Source organism: Chrysemys picta, chromosome 14 (assembly GCF_011386835.1).
Source record: "Chrysemys picta bellii isolate R12L10 chromosome 14, ASM1138683v2, whole genome shotgun sequence".
In the NCBI taxonomy this organism is placed as follows: Eukaryota; Metazoa; Chordata; order Testudines; family Emydidae; genus Chrysemys; species Chrysemys picta.
Genome location: NC_088804.1, coordinates 20,136,814 through 20,157,502, shown reverse-complemented (window position 1 = coordinate 20,157,502; position 20,689 = coordinate 20,136,814). Strand labels below are relative to the sequence as shown.

The 20,689-nt window shown below is 40.7% G+C and overlaps 1 protein-coding gene across 1 annotated transcript in view; it reads left to right on the top strand.

Annotated features, from left to right (window-relative positions):
- The window catches only part of PHKB (phosphorylase kinase regulatory subunit beta), a 198,370-nt gene that overhangs the window by 170,933 nt on the left and 6,748 nt on the right, over positions 1-20,689 (top strand). Inside the window, 4 exon segments of the mRNA XM_005289835.4 lie at positions 308-365; positions 2,468-2,558; positions 3,788-3,990; positions 16,213-16,347. Of these exon segments, the coding sequence (XP_005289892.2) occupies positions 308-365; positions 2,468-2,558; positions 3,788-3,990; positions 16,213-16,347 (487 nt within the window).

The following is a 20,689-nucleotide window of genomic DNA, read 5'->3' as shown; positions in this document are numbered from 1 at the left end:
TTTCTTATGTTACATTTATTTTAGCTGGCTGCTTATGCGAAAATTATAAAATGCCGTAGAACATTTGATTTATTGAGTTTTCTTATGGTCTCCCAACAGGTTTGACTAAAATTAGTCAGAGTTACTTGAGCGGTGTCACAGGACACCGGTGATGACTAGGTGGCAGGTTAAATTTAAACTTTAAAGTTAAACATGTACTTAAGTGCTTTACTGAATCTGGTCCAAAATGAACTAACGTCTCTATCAAACTTATTTTATTGTTGCTGAATAAAAGCCACTACAGCTTTTATTTTTTTCATGTGTTTAGGTACTGTTTCTGACCATATTGAAAGAATCTATAGACGAGCTGGCAGCAAAAAGCTCTGGTTTGTATATAATATCTTTGTGTTTCATTTTTGTTTGAAAGATAAATACTGTTTTTCAGCCTGTTTACAAAACATAAGGCCAGATCGTTAGGTAATGTAAAGAAGCACAGTTCTGCTGACTTCAGTTCAGCCACACCAGTTTACACCAGCTGACAATGTAGCCTAAATCAATTAACATAAAGAAACAAATGGAAATAAATGTATATGTGATGTAGCTGTTCCTGTCACATGTATATCACAAAGCAAATGGCTCAGTGATCAGAGCAGTAAATGTTATTCTCCACAAATTGGTTTGTAGCCATCTGAGGACCCATTAGTATAAACTGTGATTGTCGACATTGTCCCTGAAATCGGGGTGACTGGTGTTACTTTTTCCTATAGAATTGTGTTAAAATATGTCCGTTTAACAAATTGCATGATAAACATACAGGACTAGTCGGATAAAAAGAATTGGAATTAGTAGGGTAATTGACATGGTCATCTTTTGGGGAGAATGTTACAACAGTATAAAATAATGGCTTTCAGTAGCAAGGTTGGTGATCAAAAACATTAAATTAATAACAAAAGTAGATAAATTTATGCAGTTTACTGCTTATTGTTCCTGAAGGCATTTGGGTTAATGATGGCTCTACCAAAATAATTTTTAAAGGGTTGGGAAAGTAAAGTATAGTATTTACGTGTAGAAATCTCATTATTTAGTATAGAAAACAAGATTTGAGCCTAAGATGAAGCCCACTCTCACCTTGTAAATACTGTTAACCAATAAGGTGTTTTTTGGAAAAGATATTAACTATATAAATATAAGAATTGATTTTAGTTTTAGTCTGTTAATAGAATGAAATGGACCTGTATGCACTTATAAACCAAATGTTTTCATTGTTGGTATTTTTAATACTTAGAAAACAGAAGCATGTTGTAAAATTAAAATATGTAAAGTCTTATTTTTCATTTCTCTTTTATGATTGTCATATGGCATACCTAGGTTGATGGTACGCTACAGTGCTGCATTTACACAGAAATTTGCTTCCTCTATAGCCCCACATATTACTACTTTGCTGGTACATGGGAAACAGGTAAAGTGCACAGAGGTCTTAAATAGTGCTGCTTGAGATTTGTTGGCTTACTTGCATTTTGATAGATCAGCTAGTGCAGTTTTGAAATGCTTTGCTCTTGATTTTCAAAGAGTGCACAACATTTTTCACAGAAGTCAGTATCAGTTTGGTTGATGGATTTTGTACTAACTTTATTGAATATTGTAACGTGTTCATTAACTCTCTTGATAAATGATTCTTTGTAGCTACAAACCCCATGTCAGAAAAGTTTAAACTTAGCTTAAACTTCAGTTTCCATTTTGTCATGAAATTATGATTTATAAAGTTAAATATTACTTTTTAATAGTAATAATACCGTGTAATTCTAGTTATTCTTGAAATTTGCAGCCAGTTATAACCCAGCACTTTACATGATTCCCTTCTTTTCATCGCTTACATATAAAATATTGCCTGGAGGCAAAAATTGTCAAAAATGTCATGTAAATATGTGTTGCACATGCAGTACTTACTCTTACAACAAAAATCTTTGCCTAATCTTTCAGCATAACTTTCTGAGAAGTTAAATGCTTTATTTCTTTTGCAAAGATTAATACAGTTTGCTTGAAAATTTCTAAATCTTTCCAAAACAAACCAAAACATCTACCGAAGAGAAATTTTTCACTGATTGCAAATTGATGGCAAACAAAAATATTGGTGGCAAACAAAAACAGACATTCTTTGATAGAAGAAATAATTATAACATTCTGTTTTCTTAACATGTTGTGAGAGAAAAGAAAGCCAGCTTATTATTTGCAGTCCATAGTTTAATGAATTCTAACTGTTCCCAACACAGCCATTATTCTATACTTGCTTTAGTGATTAATAAAAATCCAGGATTTATCCCAAAAAGAAAAACTGTATGAAATGACATTTCAAAAACAAATATTATATGTATTTTCATAGTTAGCCTTTTGGGACTTATCAAATGTGGTGACAGAATTCAAACACATATTTGAATCCATTAAACTAGCATTTGATATACAGTGGGATTGCTCTGTTTTCTGCCCTCAGGTCTGTTGTGCGCTTCGCAGCAAGCCTTTTAGGTAAACTAGTGGACAGCCTTGCACCATCTATTACTAATGTTTTAGTTCAGGGCAAACAGGTAAGTCTGCATTTTTCAGAATTGCATTCAGCAATGATAATCAAGAGAAAAAAACTGTATAGGCTCTTTCATTTTGTAGGTCTCAGATACTTTAAAAAGTACAAGACTCAAAAAGCTCATTTATTAAATAACAAAAGAACTGAATAAAATAAAAATTAGTAAATGTAATGTTCTGCATATACTTGTGCTTGTGAGAGCAACATAGAGTATATAGTTGAGCAGACCAGAACTAGATGGGAAAGGGGAGAGAGAGAAGCTGCGATTAAAGTTAAGGAGGAACATATGTTAGAAATTTTAAGGAGGAATTAATATACAAAAGGACATTGAAACAAGTAGTAAAACATTATTTAAAGAAAAAGTTAATATATAGAACCTAATCAGCTAAAAGGGACATTAATACATTTTGTACTATGAGTAGCCAGTCAGTGGGGAACTTTTCACCATTCACATTTTTCTGTCTTTACACCTCTGTCCTAGTCCTAGACCCTAAATTGCACTATTGTTTGCCCTCCTGGCACAAAAAGTGTAAAGTAATTATAGTATGATTATAAAATTCTTTCAATTAGAAAAAAATACATATCAGGCAGTTTCATCATCAAATCATTCCAAACATGAAGGGCTGGTAGCATGCTTCTGGTGCTATGTAGGAAAGTCAGTGTGCATGTAGAGTGGTTTGTAGTTGCTTACTTTCACCTTTTTTGATTAACCTGTCCTGGTAAAAACATTTTTAATGTACATTTTTTTTAAATGTCAGGAAGAGTGCGTTTTTCTCTGTTTCACTTACAGTAGATGAGAAATTTTAAAATTTTACATTTTTAAGCATGTTTTTCTTTTGGCTAACTAGTCCAATATCTTGATTGCATTAGGATTTTAAAACCTAGAACACAATTTTGAAAAAAAATATTAAGAAAACAGTAACAAGAATCTTGATTCTCAATTTTAAGGTAGGCTTGCTAGAAAGTTATGACATGGGAAAGGAAAATACCATCTAGAAAAGTCAAACAGTCAAGGATACATGTTATCCAAACTGTTCCAAAATAAAGTGATGGCCTAGTAAGGTCACCTTCTCTTGGGCCAGTTACTCTTACCAATCCGTTGACACCACGCTATATTTTGCCCCAAATGCAGTTTTAATACTACCAGGGAAAGGTTAGAATATGAAGTCTAACTTATAATTGTCATCTGTTGTTCCTGTTTTTCTCCCTACATTGTTGCTAATATGTTCTTAGGTTACTCTTGGAGCTTTTGGCCATGAAGAAGAAGTTATTTCTAATCCCTTGTCTCCAGGAGTGATTAAGAACATCATCTACAACAAATGCAATTTACAGGATGAGAGGGAAGCTGTAATTCAACAAGAACTTGTCATTCATATTGGCTGGATCATCTCAAACTCACCTGAACTATTTAGTGGCATGTTAAAAATACGAGTTGGGTCAGTAACATGTCTTTGTTTCTGATTTTTTTATTATTTATTTGTATTATGGTAGTAACGAGATGCCCCAGCAAAGATCAGGGCCCTGGTGTGCTAGTGATTCATTTAAGCAAATACACTGAAGCTTTTATTTATTTATTATATTTTGCACTAAGTCTTAATTTATTTTGCTCTTAGTTTAATGTAACATGTATTCTGCTATAGTAATATTTCCAGCTAAGTTAGAATGACTAGTTCAGGTAAATATCACATACACGTTCTTATTCAGAGAATATACTCGTCTTTCCAAGTATATTCTCTGAATATACCTAAACCTATACCTAAACTTCAGATCATTCAGCAGAATGTAGTTCTGCTGTACTAGCTCTATTAAAACATTTTTATCACGCAAGTTGTAGTAAGAGTCACATTACTCTGCCAAGCTGTATACAGTGTGCAGTATAATGAGTATTATTTTTTTGCAGTGTTACGTGGTGGAGTCACTTCATTAAACCTAAACAGAGTTTTAAAGTGGAGGCTGTTCTCCGAGTTTTTATGATGCTATCTTTTCTTTCTCAAGTAGTTTCTGCTTGACTGCTGATTTACCTTTTTCAGCTTTAATTTATATTTCTGTCGGATAACATCCTCATCTTCTGAATTACTAATTTTGTCCTGAAGCTTCTTAGATTTCATGTGAACTATTTATATTTAATTTATCCTAACAATAGGTCCCCTGCTGTTTTATTTTTTCTGTTCTGTATTCACCGTATACTTTGGATGAGAAATATTACTTCTTTTCTTTAAATGCTATGTCAGTAAAGATAAAAATTTAATTCTAGTATCATGTAAAATTATATTTATGTACAGTAGAGGAGCATCATCATGAAGAAAAAAATTAGTGGAAAGCTTCAACTTTCTTAGTTCTTCAAGTGATTGCACATGTACATTCCACTCTTAGTGTTGGTACATCCAGCACATGACTGTTGGAAACTGTCAGCAGCTCCCAGGGTCTTTACAAAAGTCATGGTAGTATTAGCTGCATTCCTCCTAAGATTGGGAGTGCAGTGTTACCCCCTACTTAGACAACTGTCTTGTCAATGGCTAGTCCAAATGAGAAGTGCAGAACAGTGTTGCCTGGATTCAGTCAACATTTAATGCTCTGGGACTGTTAAACAACAAAGAAAATTTTTTCTTCTCCCCGGTACAGAGGATAGAGTTTATAGGGGCTGTAATGGCCTCATCTCAAGCCAGGGCCTTTCTTCCACACTCAAGGGTTCCCAGCAATTCAATCAATTGTTATGGATTTAGGCTTGGCTGGTCACTACGGCATAAAACTATTTGAGGCTTCTGAGTGACGTGGCCTCTTGTACCTATGTGGTTCAACATGCCAGACTGCAATTCAGAATTCTGCGAGCTGGCTGTCATCAGTCTATTCACCAAGCTGCCATCATTTACTCTCAGCAGTAATAGCCTCCCATGTCCTCACCTCCCTAGACTGGTGAACAGATCCAGCCAATGTATGTATAGGTATTCCCTTTGCCCACCCACAACCGACTGTCATGCTAGTGACGGATGGTTTGGCTCTGGGCTGGGAAGCCCATTTGGGTTCTCTACAAACACTGCATCTATGGTCCTCAGAAGACTTAGCTTTACACAGCAGTGTCACATAACTGAAAGCTGTCTGACTGGCATGTCAAGCATTTCTATTGCAGATCAAGGGAAGCAGCCTGTTAGTCCTTACAGACAACATGGCAGCAATGTTTTACCTCAACAGGGCTGCTCTTCTCCACTCTGTCAAGAAGCAACTCTACTCTGGGAGATCTGTATTGCCAACTCAATAGCTCTAGAAGCATCTTACCTTCAGGGTGTACAGAATAACTTTGCAGATCAACTGAGTGGATCATTTACAAGTCATCATGAATGGTCTCTTCACTCAGAAATGGCCAGGTACATCTTCCAGCTGTGGGGGTTTCTCCAAGTGGACCTATTTGACAAAGTCCAACAGAATGTGTCAGCAGTTCTGCTCCCTACAGGGTCACAGCACAAGTTCCATAACAGATTCCTTTTTACTGACATGATCACACAGCTCCTTTATGTTTTTCTACCAGTCCCACTCATTCATGGGGTATTGCTAAAGATAAGACAGGACCAGGCCAGAGTCATACCTATAGCTGCAGCATGGGTCCATCAGCACTGTTTCTCCACTCTTCTGGTGCTTTCAGTGAAGCCTACAATTTCACTTCCACTAGATTTGGTCCTAATCTCCCAGAATCATGGTCGTCTATTCCACCTGAGCCTATAAGCCCTTTGCTTAATTGCATGGATGGTCCATGGCTAGACAATAGAGAGAAGGCTTGCTCAAAAGACATTCAAGAGGTCCTGCTAAATAGTAGAAAGCCTTCTACAAGAGCTACTTACTTTGCTAAATGGAGACATTTCTCCATCTGGTCTCAATAGTATGGGGTATCACCAACCAGTTCTTCAGTTCCAACATATTCTGAACTACTTATTATATCTGAAACACCAAGATTTGGCAGTTAACTCCATCAAAGTACATCTGGCTGCTATTTTGGCGTCCATCCTTAAATGGACAATTTTTCTATTTTCTCCAATAACATGTCCATAAGGTGCCAAGGTTCTGTTCCCTGTTGGATCTAAACTTAGTATTGTCAAGACTTATGGGTCCGCATTTGAACCATTGGCTACCTGATTGCTGCTGCATCTGTCAATGAAGGTGACATTTTTGGTGGCCATTACTTTGGCCAGAAGAGTAGGGGAGTTGGGAGCATTAATGTCAGGTCCTTCATATACAGTATTTTTTAAGGACAAGGTTTACCTGCATCCTCATCTGAATTTCAACCCAAAGGTGCTTTCCTCTTTCCACATCAACCAGCCAATTTCTTTGCCTGTATTCTACCCAAAACCAAATACAACCAACGAGGAAGAGTTTTTGTATACCCTGGACGTCAGAAGACCCTTGGCATTTTACATGGAGAGAACCAGTCGCTTTCAGAAAACCTCCAAAAGACACAATAAGAGGTCAATCAATCTCTACCCAGATAATCTTCTTGGATCACATCCTGCATAATTATGTGCTATGACTTGGCTAATGTCACTCTACCTGACACAGACACAGCTTGTTCGACGAGGGCACAATCAATCTCAGTGGCTTTTCTGGCACAAGTTCCAATTGCAGACATTTGAAGAGCAGCAACCTGGTCCTCAGTCCACATGTTTGCCTCCCACTATGCTGCAGATGAAGATTCCAGATACGATGCTAGAGTGGGATGAGTCATTGTCCAATTTTTATTGAAATAGACTCTGATCCTGCCTCCTGTCTTACAGCTTATGAATCAGAAGGAGTAGAATGCAGGTGTACAATCCATTCAAAGAAACAAAACAAGTTACTAACTTGTTCTGTATCTGTTGTTCTTCAAGATGTGTTACACATGTCTATTCCACAACCCATCTTCCTACCCCTCGTCATCAGAATTACAGCAACAAGGAACTGATGGGGGCTAGGGACAGGTCTGCCATTTATACTATCACGCAGTGGTTCATGGCAGCAGGGGAACCTCAAGCAGCGCAACAAGTACTGCTGAGGGGAAAAGTTTCCGGTGGCACTGCGCTGGACGAACCGACACCAAGTGTGGAATGAACATGTACCTCTCGAAAAACAACAGTTATAGAACAGGTTAGTAACTTTTTTCTAAAATGTATTTTAGAATTGTGTTGCATTATTTTTTCACTCAAGGGGTAAAAGTTTATGCCCCTCTTCTTACACTACGTGTATTTTCTTTGCATGCTTTCAGTGCAACTTGATGGAATATGCAGTCTGCTTTTCAGATGTACATTTACACAATAAAAAAAATTACAGTAAAAGCTGTTTTATCTAGCATGTTGGAGGAATGGGGGTGCCGGTTAGAGAAAAATGCTAGTTAACTAAGAGGGAAGGAGTTCGGATGCAGGAGGGGGAGCGGGGTGTGGACTCTGGGAGGGAGTTTGGGTATGGGAGGGGGCTTGGGGCATAAGAGGGGGGTGGGGTGCTGGATTAGGTGGGTGCTCACCTCAGGCGGCTTCCTGCAAGCAGTGACCTGTCCTGGCTGCTCCTAGGCGGAGGCGCAGTATGCGGCTCTGCGTGCTGTCCCTACTGGCCCTGCGCCAACCAGACTATAAACAGGACTGTCAGTGATGATCAGAAATGCTGGTTTATAGAGCTTTCCAGTTGAAGTGCCAGATAAAACCGCTTTTATTGTATTTTGAACCCTTTTAGGATGTAACACTTTTCACAGTATTTATCAACACAGTAATATCCCCAATAAGCACACGGAGTCAGAATACAGGTTGCTCTGTTGCAGTGTAACCTGTTATGACCATTTCAGATTTTTTTAGCAATATGATATGGCACAAACGTACTCATAATATTGAGCGAAGTCATGTTTATGCCTGCATATTGGAGACACTGTTCAAGAGTAATTCTCTGTGCAAAAATATTTTATAATTCTGCCAAGGTTAGTAAAGATAATATCATGTATTCCCTTTAGCTGTAGAGAGTTTTTATAAGGAACTGCCTTTTTGTGGGGGGGGGGAGGGGGGAGGAAGAAGAGAAAATGTAAGTTGAAATGGGCTGCTGCTGTTAAAATTTGATACTGCTTCCTTTAAGACAAAACAAGACAGACACACACACAAAAGGACTCAAAAAAAAATACGAAATATAGAAAATGCTACTCTGTGTCTCTGCTGCTGACTCTCACTTGCAACCTCCGTGCTGAAGAAACATGGACCCAGTACGTTGTCTAGTGTGCCACTTCGAGACCTGGCAAACTTGTACTAGCATTGAGCTGGTTAGGGCATTGCTCTACAGCACTGTTGCAAAATGTACAATTGTATTTTCTAGAGAAGTCAAAAAGAGAAAGTGATAGGAAAGAGAAGAAATAAAGTAGGGAAAGGAAAATGGCATATAAAGGAAGGGATGAGATCAGGAACCCAAGTCTCATATTCCAGGTGGTGTTCAGGACTCTTCTGGAGCCAGCAGAAGTGGTTATGTCATCTGGGTTGCTTTGTTTGGCTCAGTCTGGTCAGGACATCTCTCAAGATCAGGACAAGGCAGGCTCTCAAGGGTGTCATGGTAAATTATGTGGTCCCAGGAGATAGTGGGACTGGAAGCCATGATAGTAAAGCTCACTCCTTTTAGTTCACCCCGTCTACCATTTTAATACCTGCCCTCCCGAAGTCTCTTTCAAGGGCCCTAAAAAGGGGGTGTTGAGTCTGCCACCGCTTTAATAAGAACAGTGATGAGAAGACTCAAGGGCAACCTTATGCTTCCTTGGTGTGTAAACCCTAGCTCCCAGAAGGAGACAGTACAAGCCCTAATCCCTGTTGGGGTAGAAGCAACCATCCTTGTACCATTATAGCCAGCAGAGATTGTCTGAGCCTTTGAGGGGCAGAGGTCCCAGGGGAGGAGACCCTCTGCCTCTTCCTCCTCCACTGCACACCCATCTTCCATCTATCTCATGAACGTAGGTTTGACAGTGTAGTCTCCAGCCTTGCAGAACCAGTAAATCCTATTTTTCCTCCAATCCCATTGTGAACTGTTTGATTTTGTTTTTGGAGGCAGAGAATGGGACTGCCTCAGACCGGTGTTTCTTGGAGATTGTGCACAAGGGGTACTCCAGTGTAAATCCATTCCTACAGTTCACCCCCTTTCCTTTCCCCGTTGGGGACGCCTCTCAAGATATTATTCAGGAAACAAGTAGACTTCCTCCTGCAACTCGGAGCAGTGGAAGATGTGCCCATGAAATTCCAGGGCTGGTGATTCTAATCCCGTTACTTCCTGGTCCTAAAGAAGAAAGGGGGATGGCGCTCCATCCTATATCTTCGACAACTCAGCAAATTCATTTGTCGATTAAAGTTCAGGATGGTGATGTTGGTGTCCATAATTCCAACTCTAGGTCCTCGAGATAGGATGCATTCTTTCATATCGTAATTCACTTGGCCCACAGGAAATACCACCTATTTCTTGTGGGAGTCTCATTACCAATACAGAGTTCTTCCCTTTAGCCTATCCACAGCCCAGAGGGTCATCACCAAGTGTCTAGCAATTGTGGCTGCACATCTGAAAAGGCAAGGAATTCAAATCTGCCCTTACTTGAACTGGTTAGTCTGACGTTGGTCATCTCAGCGAGTGAACGACTCAGTTTGAGTAATCCTCATTCTCTTCACTGCACTGAGCCTCAGAGCAAAATCCATTCTTACCCATACTCAGAGCATAGAGTTCATAGTGGCAGTATCTGCCGCATGTCAGATTTCTCACCATTCTAAATCTCATCAACCAGGTTCAGTCTCATCCAAGAACATTGGCCCAAATCTGCCTGAAACTGTACCTATGTGATGCATTTTACCAGACTTCACCTTGCTCCATGCAAAAGTTGCGGAGATCAGTGAATCTACATAGCAGACACTATATACACGCTACATTGGTCAAAATTTTGCAGAAAATCCTCTCCTGGTTAGACTGGTGGAAGGACCCACCACACACCTGTAGAGGAGTGTCATCCTCCTCATTTCTCTCCAGTATGACAAAGGTGATAGACACATCCATAATAGGATGGGGAGCTCATCTGGGCCACCTTTGGATCCAGGGCCTCTGGTCCCTCCAGGTGGTGAACCTTCCCATAAACATTCAACTGGCATGCACAGCTTTCCTCCCAGCACTTCTGAGTTGTCGCAGCACAGGTACTCACAAACACAACAGGAATGCCCTATATCAACAAGCAGGGAAGAGCTCAACAAGCAGCACTTGTTGCTGCTGTGCCATGACGTGATCCACCTTTAGGAGAATGGTACCTCAGACACCACATCATGCCAGTGGCTCTACATCTTCCCCAGAATACCCTATTGGACCATCACAGTCATTAATACTGAAACAACTATGAATGGTCATGCAGGAACTCCATTTTTGTGCAGATGGGAGTACTCGAGCTTAGACCTGTTTGCATCTGACCAGAAAAACAAACAATGAAGTTTCTTCTCCGGAGCAGGAGCCAGTCTTGGTTTTCTGTCAGACATCTTTCTGATTCCATGGTCACTGGGATGCATGTATTCCTACCTGCCAATTCCTTTGATACCAGGAATCCTCGGGAAGATCAAACAAAATGCAGATCTAACAATAGCCTCAGCAAGACCCAGGCAGTTTTGGTATTCCAATCTCATGATCCTGTCAGCATGGCTCCCCGATTGTATTCCTGATACAACCAGATGTTATCACACAATTGGAGGGACAAATCTATACCTGAAGCCAACATCCCTGCATCTCACAGCCTGGATGCTGGCTGACTGACATCCACTGACAAATTCTGCTCTCTAGCAGTTGAAAACAACCTGGCTTGCAGCAGAAATGACTCCACCAGACCTGCCTGTCCTACTAAATGGAAGAGTTTCTCCATCGGGGCATTAGATAATCATCTATCTCCCTTTTATAGAACTGGAAGGGACCTTGAGAGGTCATCTAGTCCAGTCCCCTGCACTCGTAGCAGGATTAATTATCTAGACCATTCTTGACAGGTGTTTGTCTAACCTGCTCTTAAAAATCTCCAATGATGGCGATTCCACAACCTCCCTAGGCAATTTATTCCAATGCTTAACCACCCTAATAGTTGGGAAGTTTTTCCTAATGTCCAACCTAAACGTCCCTTGCTGCAATTTAAGCCCATTGCTTTTTGTCCTATCCTCAGAGGTTAAGAAAAACAATTTTTCTTCCTCCTCCTTCTAGCAACCTTTCACATACTTGAAAACTGTTATCATGTCCCCTCTGTCTTCTCTTTTCCAGACTAAACAAACCCAATTTTTTCAATCTTCCCTCAGAGATCATGTTTTCTAGACCTTTAATCATTTTTGTTGCTCTTCTCTGGACTCTCTCCAATTTGTCCACATCCTTCCTGAAATGTGGCGCCTAAAAGTGGACACAATACTCCAATTGATGCCTATTCAGAGCGGAGTAGAGCGGAAGAATTACTTCTCATGTCTTGCTTATAACAGTCCTGCTAATACATCCCAGAATGATGTTCGCTTGTTTTGCAACAGTATTACACTGTTGACTCGTATTTATCTTGTGATCCACTATGACCTCCCAGATGTTCTTTGGCAAACATTCCAGAAGGAATGTAACTGCAAGTGTATGGATAATTTGCAAGGTACCCATGGGCAGTAGCAGTGTTTTCAAGTTAACTTATCTTTAGTCATACTAAAATATTGGTTTTATTAACAGTTCATATTTGGTAGAGTCGCTCATAAGTGCAATAGTTTTTCCCATTGTAAAACATACTTTCTGCAGTGTCTGCTTATTCACATGACTCATCCCAGAATCTTCTTTAAACCAATCCCAGTGTGTCAGTGTTCCTCCCTGTTCCAAGGTTTCATCCTTTTAGATTCAATTTTATTTTACTATTATCACCCACTTCAATAAGTAAAATTAACTTTCTCACAGAAATAGTATTCCAGTCTGATAATTATTTGATTTGGTCTCTCATTATTGATTTGTAGTCTGCCTTTCATGTTGAAAAAGATCAAGTTCCTGACAGACCCATTACTGTAAAGACCTCCAATCACCTGCTTTCTACCCAAGCTCTGTCACTTAGGTTTTAGTAGGAGATACTGCTAAAGGTTTATTTTATCAAACATTTTTCATCTCCACGTTTTATACTGTCAGAACACCTCACATAAGCAATTACAAACAGAAAATACCTTGTCAGTGAATGAACTCCTATTGATGTCTAAACTGCATCTTTGTATCAGTGAACCGATTCCAAAGGTAATTCTGTATTTTAGTAACAGGGCAATGACATTGCTTTGTCCAGGCAAAGAAAATAAATGTAATTGATGCTCTGAACCCATAATCCACTAAAAGCAATTTCTACAGGTTTGCTTCTGACTTTTGATATGAGAATTGGGGTAATGATAGCTATCTACATGGCTAAATCTACCTTACTATCCATTAATCATCAAATCATATGGCTCTCTGAATCATTATTATCCAAGTGCAGTACACAAACCTTCAAATTACCATGTTTTCATTGATAATACATCTTTTGTAGAACACTGCTTCCTTTCATATGGGTGACACCTGTTTCTGTCTTTCACCACACACTGAGAAATGGGGCACATCTCTCATTAACTCAAAATATCAAACCCTTGGTTGCATGGTGATTTTTAAAGATCAGCTTCAAATCTTTATTCAGAAACTTTGTTGAACATCCTAAGTAACCAACAGACATGTATTTGTTAGTCATTTAAAAGTCAATATATTTTTTTATAGTTGAAAATCACTTATCCTGCCATACGTCCTGACTTTGAGTCCCTTGCCACACTTGATGACATAACTAGCACAAAAGGGAAGCAGGAAAATGTTCCTGGCTCTGACTTAAGTCTTACTGACATCTGTGCTTTCAGGGTGCTACTCAGGACTTGGCAGGAAAGTGAAGGAGGAATGACTGAACAAAATATCTGAAAGTGCACTTGTATTATTAAAGTCAGTGTTCCCCGTAAGATGAGGCATGCCCAAAGGACTACCCTCGGTGTGGAGGCATGGACATATTTCTCAGTTGTTTTAAAAAGTCTCAGAATTCATTTATTTAAAAAGTCTCTAGTTATAGTTGCAGAGAGAACTTTCAGAACATGAAGTGAATGTAACTGATGCAATGCAGCGACATCTGCATGAGTTTGTAGAGTCTGAAACAATAGCTTTGAGGCATGTATTGTCATTGGAATGGGCTTTAACTTAGGTGCCTATATCATGGCTCATCAAAGCATGTAAGAAAGAAGATGATGTATCCTATTTTGAAGATCTACATCAGCATTTCCCAAACGTGGGGCAGGGGGATGAGGGGCAATAAGAACTATTTGTGGGGAGTGGGCAAAGAAGATGTATACACTAGGACGTCTCGACTTTCAGCAAGGGGTGGAGTTGCAGGGTTGGAGCGTGTAAATGGTTTCATTTTCCTAAAGTGGGGACTTAGCATTCAAAAGTTTCGTAAACAGTGATTCAGTCTACACCAGGGGTCGGCAACGTTCGGCACGCGGCTCGCCAGGGTAAGCACCCTAGCGGGCCGGGCCAGTTTATTTACCTGATGACGCGGCAGGTTCGGCCAATCGCGGCCCCCACTGGCTGCGGTTCGCCGTCCCGGGCCAATAGGGGCAGCGGGAAGCGGCATGGGCGAGCGATGTGCTGGCCGCGGCTTCCCGCCACCCCCATTGGCCTGGGATAGCGAACCGCGGCCAGTGGGGGCCGCGATCGGCCAAACCTGCCGCGTCAGCAGGTAAATAAACCGGCCCGGCCTGCCAGGGTGCTTACCCTGGCGAGCCGCGTGCCAAATGTTGCCGACCCCTGGTCTACACGCATACACAGGAACTGTGTGAATAATTTAGGGTTTTAAATGGAGACTACAAAGCTTTTCAATTTGCACTGTGGAATCAGTGTTAAAACAGATGCAAACATGAGTTTATTTGTCTTGAGTTATTTGAATTAATAACTTGTAATTTTGACTACTGTGGGGGGAAGGGGTTTGAGACTGCAAGTTCGTTTTTTTTTTTTTTTTTTAAGTCCAGTATATCCATCTACTAATCATTTGTTGAAGGTGGTAACACGCAGCTTATGTACTATGACCCATCTTTGCCCAATGTATGAGTAGGCATTATGTACAGATTCTCAGTCTTGTTCTACTTCTTTTGCACTATTCTGGGGGTGCAAAAGGGAGTGGAAAACAGCTGCAATTTCCAAACTAGTGTTCCCCCCTCCCCATGTAGGAGGGTCCCCAGCAGGCATATGAATAGCTCCTATACTACTCCGTCCTTCAGGCCCAGCATAAGGCTTATGACTGGTGTGGGGAATAGGCCTGATCAGGATGCCCTGCACATTTATCAGTCACAAGTTAGCAAGTGATCCCTTGGGAATAATTGTCAGATGGTAGAGTGTACAGCAGCTCCTAATCAGGCTCTACTCTGCAAAGCAATGTAGAATATATGTCCAGGTGTAGGAGTCTTGCTGGCATCACAGAAATACTAGATACTCTTACCTGTGAAATTACAAAGTTTTAAGACTTATGAATGTGTTTATATAAATAGATTGGGTACTGTTAAATAATTTCTTTTGAGGATATGTTGTATTTTAAACAAAGTAATATGTATGAAAGTTTAATACAATGGTGAAAGGTGAATCCCTAAGAAATACTTGTTATAAATAGACTTGTGTATTTCATCCTCTCTTTATTCCTTCACTATGGTAACTGAACAGAGACTCTAAGCCCTAGAACCACTTTTATTGAGTTTAATGTTATGGGATGCCTGCCCTAGCAGGCCAGACCTAGTCAAATTTCTTTTAACATCTGACAGCAAATACCCTTGTGTGCTGAAGGAGCTATGCTTAGTAAGAAAACAGGGTAGCTGAGTAATCCTGCTTCCCAAATTGACCTAGCAATACAGTGTCTTTTCATACTCATTATTCAGTTAAAGACTGTAGGACTTAATTGTTTCTGTAAGATGTAAAAGAAACCATTTTCCATCTCCTTTCTAATGGTTTGCAAGTTCTGCTTACCTAAGACTGAATGTTGAACAGAAAAATATTATTGATTCCATAATTATTTTAATTAAATCACAACAGCAAATAATTTTAAATATTAATTGACTTTTTTAATATGAGAGGACAGGTAACGCTTTTTTCAGTGAAGGTCAGTGATATAAGTGGAAATTCATGGGGCAAGCATATCTTCCATGTAAATGCCACATATAGATCACAATTATTTTACAACCCATCTCCTAAAACTGTTTATATAGTACTACTTTCAGTTTGCATCAGACATGTAAAATGCACTGTGGGAATCTGAACAAACTCCATCACAAAGTAAAATTGATATAATAGCATCTTGTTGACCGAGTTATTGATGTATCTCTTGGCAGCCCAAGTTACATAAAAAGGATCTTTCTGGGTTCTGTAGGGGTATTGCATCAGACCGTTTTGTTTTAGGAAATTGCACTTTTCTTGTCTTCTAGTAAAAAGTATACATTCTGTAATTCAGAACTGTATATAAACACACATAGTTAAACTCAAAAGGAACCACATGATTTTTTTTCTCCAGCTGTCTGTCTAGGTAGAGGAGAACTATGTTATTAAAAAGTTCTGTTTCATACATTTTGAAGGGTACGTGTATATGTAATGTCCTATAAATAAATATTTTCCTCCTTATATTTCAGATGGATTATTCATGCTATGAAGTATGAACTAAAAATCCGTGCCGGGGATATGCCACCCATGGATTTATACCAGCTGTCGCCCAGTGAAGTGAAGCAGCTTCTGTTGGATATTCTTCAGCCACAGCAGCAAGGGAGGTAATGAGATCTGAGTTTGTATCTCATGCTGCTATTCATAATAGATCAATTGCATAATCTTTGTGTTTCTGAAATAATCTGTATGCATCTTAAATCACTGGTGTCTGCAATTAATAAAGTTTCAGTCATACATTATGTATAATGCTGTGAGTTTGTCACGGAGGTCATGGAATTCAGGGATTCCATGACTTTCTGGGACCTCCGTGGCGGCTGGCCCAGAGGCCACCTGAGCAGCTCGGGCAGCCCCTGGGCCACCTGCACCAGCTGCTGCTGGGGCAGTCTTGGGCCACTGCCCCCCATTCCCCAGGAGCAGCAGCAGGAGTTTGGGTGCGTGTGGGAGGGGGTGAGGGCTCTGGGAGCCGCTTACCTGGGGGGGCTCCCCGGAAGCGGCAACATGTCCCTCCATCAGCTCCTAGCTCTGTGCGCTGCCTCTGCCCAAAGGCACTGCCCCCTCATCTCTCATTGGTTGCGGTTCCCAGTCAATGGGAGCTACGGAGCCGGCGCTTGGGGCGGGGGCAGTGCGCGGAGCTAGGAGCTGAGGGAGGGATATGTCGCTGCTTCTGGGGAGCCGGGTAGGGAGCCTGCCAGCCTCGCCAACCCCCAGCACCAGCGGTGGTCCAGGGCTGCGCACCACCGCCCGCCATTTCCTCCCCCCAACACCAGCAGGGGTCCTGGGCTGCTCCCCCCCCCCAGCACAAATCTGCTTCCAAGGTTTAGTCAGGGATATATTACTAAAAATACCCGTGACTAAAACGTATTCTTAATTATGTATACAGAGGTAGTGAAGACACACATTGATTTGTTTGTTCTTTTAGCTGTCTTCAATTTTTCTGATTTTCTTGTACATGTCTAAAAACCTGCTCTATTGCCCCATAATCCTTGTGTGAAACTTTACAATAAAGCAATATTTGATACTGTAGACGTCTGATGTGTAGGATTTTCCTCACCTAGCCTGACACTAGGAAGCAAACAACATCCCAAGACTAGTTACTTAAGGAGTTTTCTCCAGTCAGAGCAGGGTTTATCTGCTGCTCGTTGACCTCCTCCTTCTGAGCTGTAATTATTCCTTGTTTAAATCCCCTGTCTCCTCAGCATCTTCAAGCCCAGCCACGTTGTCTGACATGTACCATCTCCTTCAAGGCTGTAGCCTAGTTTTTATTAGCTGCCAGAGAGAGCATTTTTAGTTGGTGCATCACAAATGAGCAGGATAGAAGCTGAGGGCATTATCTCCATGCTGATCACAAATTGATGTGGGAGACTGAGGTCAGAAATTTCCTCTTACAGGCTGTGTGTTAGTTTAAATTTTTGCAGTAAGACTTACTTACATGGCTCATAATTTCTATAGTCCTTCTGGGCCATATGGGTGACAGTGTTCCCTGTCAGTAAAGGAGATAGGTACCATACATTCAATTCACAGCTCACCTCCAAAGCATATAAAATACATCCATGTCATTTCCATACCTGTAGCAAGGTAATCATTTTAAATCTGTGCTGTCTCCTAAGGCTGGTGTTCAGTGCCACTTACCAAATTGATATATACTGACTGTGCAGTAGCTCCAGGTCCAATTCATATCTTCTCTCTCACATCCTGCTCGTGGTGGTTCTGTTTCTACTCATGCTGGCACTGCACCAGCTCCAGTTTCTTTTCTTCCAGATGCAGTTTTTCCTCCTCTAGACTCTGCTGATTCAGGGAACTCTTGATGGCATCCGGTTGTTTCTTCAGTCACTGTGTACATCATCCTCTACACCTCCCTCTGGGATCCCAGTCCTGCTGGTCAATTCTGGCCTTTGTCTCCCTTGACCTCTGCTGGACTACCAGTGAACTGAGTGTTCTTCTCAAGTCCTCATCCAGTTCTGAGCGACAATTCCTTTTCTGGTCATCTGTGTACAGCAGACCAGCCAGCTGTGTCTTTTTCAGCTCTTTAGAATTTAGCTTTCTTTCACTGCACGACTCTTCCAGCTCATCTTTCCTGAACAATTCACAATTCGTTTTTTCTTCTTCTCTCCCTCCCCCTCCTGAAAAAAAAATAGGACAATTTTTCTCTTGGTTTTTCCTCTACAATATTTGTTTTTAGTGCTGTTGTTACTTATTGGAGATTCACTATTGGCGTGATCCCACACACACGGCCACCAGTATGTCACAGAGTTAGCCATATCTGTGCCCCCTTGAGTGCACCCCCTCAGGTACTAGGCCTGATGTCTTGCCGGAGTTTCACAATTCTGCCACTCTTATAGTCCGGGGCCTGGTCTAGTATCCTGTGTATGTACCATTCTTATCCTGCATGTTCTCTCTTCGGGAGTCTGTGATGAGTGGTGTATACAGGGATCGAGGAGGCTGTCCCTGTCACTGTGTACATCGATTCAGACAGCCTTCCAAAAACAAAAGTATTATTTATTTTAGCAGTAGTTAAAAAGCACTTGAAGAAGAAGGATTTTAAAACAACAAACAGTCTCCATGCATGCCTGTCGTATCATTCCCTGATGGTAACCTCGGCAGACCTGACTTCTTCAGACATCCCCAGCAAAGTGTTGTGTGTCATTCTGGTTCCCCCAAACAACTACCATGTTTCCCTTGAGAGAAGGACTCTTTTAATCCTACCCACAGTCCTTTGCTCTTCTATGTTCATGGGCCTTTTCCTGCCCTGGTACAATCCAGTTTTGTAGGTTGGCTGGAGAGGAGGCAAATATAATCAAAACTAATAATACGTAATCCATCTACCTTGTCCATCTGGCCAAGCCAGAGCAATCCACCAGCCAAGCTGTAATGGACTCAGTCTCTGTCTCTTTCTGACCCCTTTGACAGTCCCATGTGAGAGCAGGCAGCCTACTCCAGAAGCCCATTGTTTATCCCTTGACTGTCACCTCTCTGTCCTTTGTCTTCAGACAGGGACATGCTGAGTTCACCACCCCACCTACCCAAAGCATTGATCATTCAGTCACTGGAGCTTCCATTGTGCTTCTGGAACCTCTGTTGATCTGGGTCAGTTTCAGCCAGTTCCTTAATGACTCATTCGTTGTAGCCCAGACAGCAAGATGACACCCCACCTGATGTCACTTGTGCTGCCCCAACAGCAGACTTAACTCTTTCTCCCTCCTCCCCCACTGGGTAGTACTGCAAAGTACAGCGAGGACCTGAGGCGCACATAGGATTCATACAAATATTGCAGAAAATTGCCATTTTGTGTCACTAACCATGTTTTCTTAGCAGGCCTGCCTGTGTTTGGCACCTGCCAGAAACTCTTTTGGGAATATGACAGTGCAGCAACTCCAGACACCTTCTTGAAAAAAAAGTATTATTTATTTACCCATAGGAATATAAAAATCAGAGAGCAAAGGATTAAAACAATAAAAGGCCTACATGCATATTGTCTTATCTAACAATTTAGGTAGGCCTAGTTTATCCAAGTCATTCCAACATCTGGGAACGGAATACTATCTGCTTCCCTCCAGACCTGTCCGTCTGCCACTCTTAACTCAGAGCTGCGGCATTTTAACAGTTCAAAAAGTCTTTTGTTCCCAACGTCCACCTGAAGCTCCAGCATGGCTGGAGGGAGACTTCACAGGGCTTGTTCCCTTAAGTTCTCGTGACTAGGATTATCTCTAAAGCCATTCCCTGCCTTCCTGCAGATATGTATAACCAACAAGAATTAAATAAACTCTTTGATCCCAGATAGCTACCAGCATCATAGTAATCTAATAAACAGATTAGTAATTAGATTAGTTAGATTAGTAATCTAATAAACAGTATATATAATATTCATAATAATAATACAGATATCTCTTTCGTTCTTCACAGAGAGTAAAGGTAACCGAAACTGGTGGTTATTCTGTTACTCTGTTCAAACACTCAAAATGTTATACGGTGGGACTGTATCTTAAATGAGGAGTTTAAGGTTGTAATAAATTTTCTAACAGCCTAACGGGACCAGCTCATTCAATTATAGAAAACTATTAAACACAGCACTAATTAAAATTTAGGTTACCTACACAAATTGGTGTGGTAAATAATTCATAACATTTAGTTTTCTGACTTCTCTGCCGCCAATGTCTGGCACATTTAGACGTAGTGCTCTCCTAAAAAAGACTTGTTAATTTTTAATAAAACAGCTATATTTTTGAGCTGAGAGATGAAGTATGAAATGAGGCACCTGGTCCACAATTCATTTTCTTCTGCACTCCTTTTTAGTAATAAAATAATTGAGGAAAACAGCACTTACCCTAAGAACTTAGTTTGGTTTCTAAGAAAAGCTTTTTCAGTTCAGTACAGAGAGCTTGTACAAACTCCTGCTGCATGGGAAAAGATTTTCTCCTTCAAAGAGAAGACCTATGAGGACTATACTGC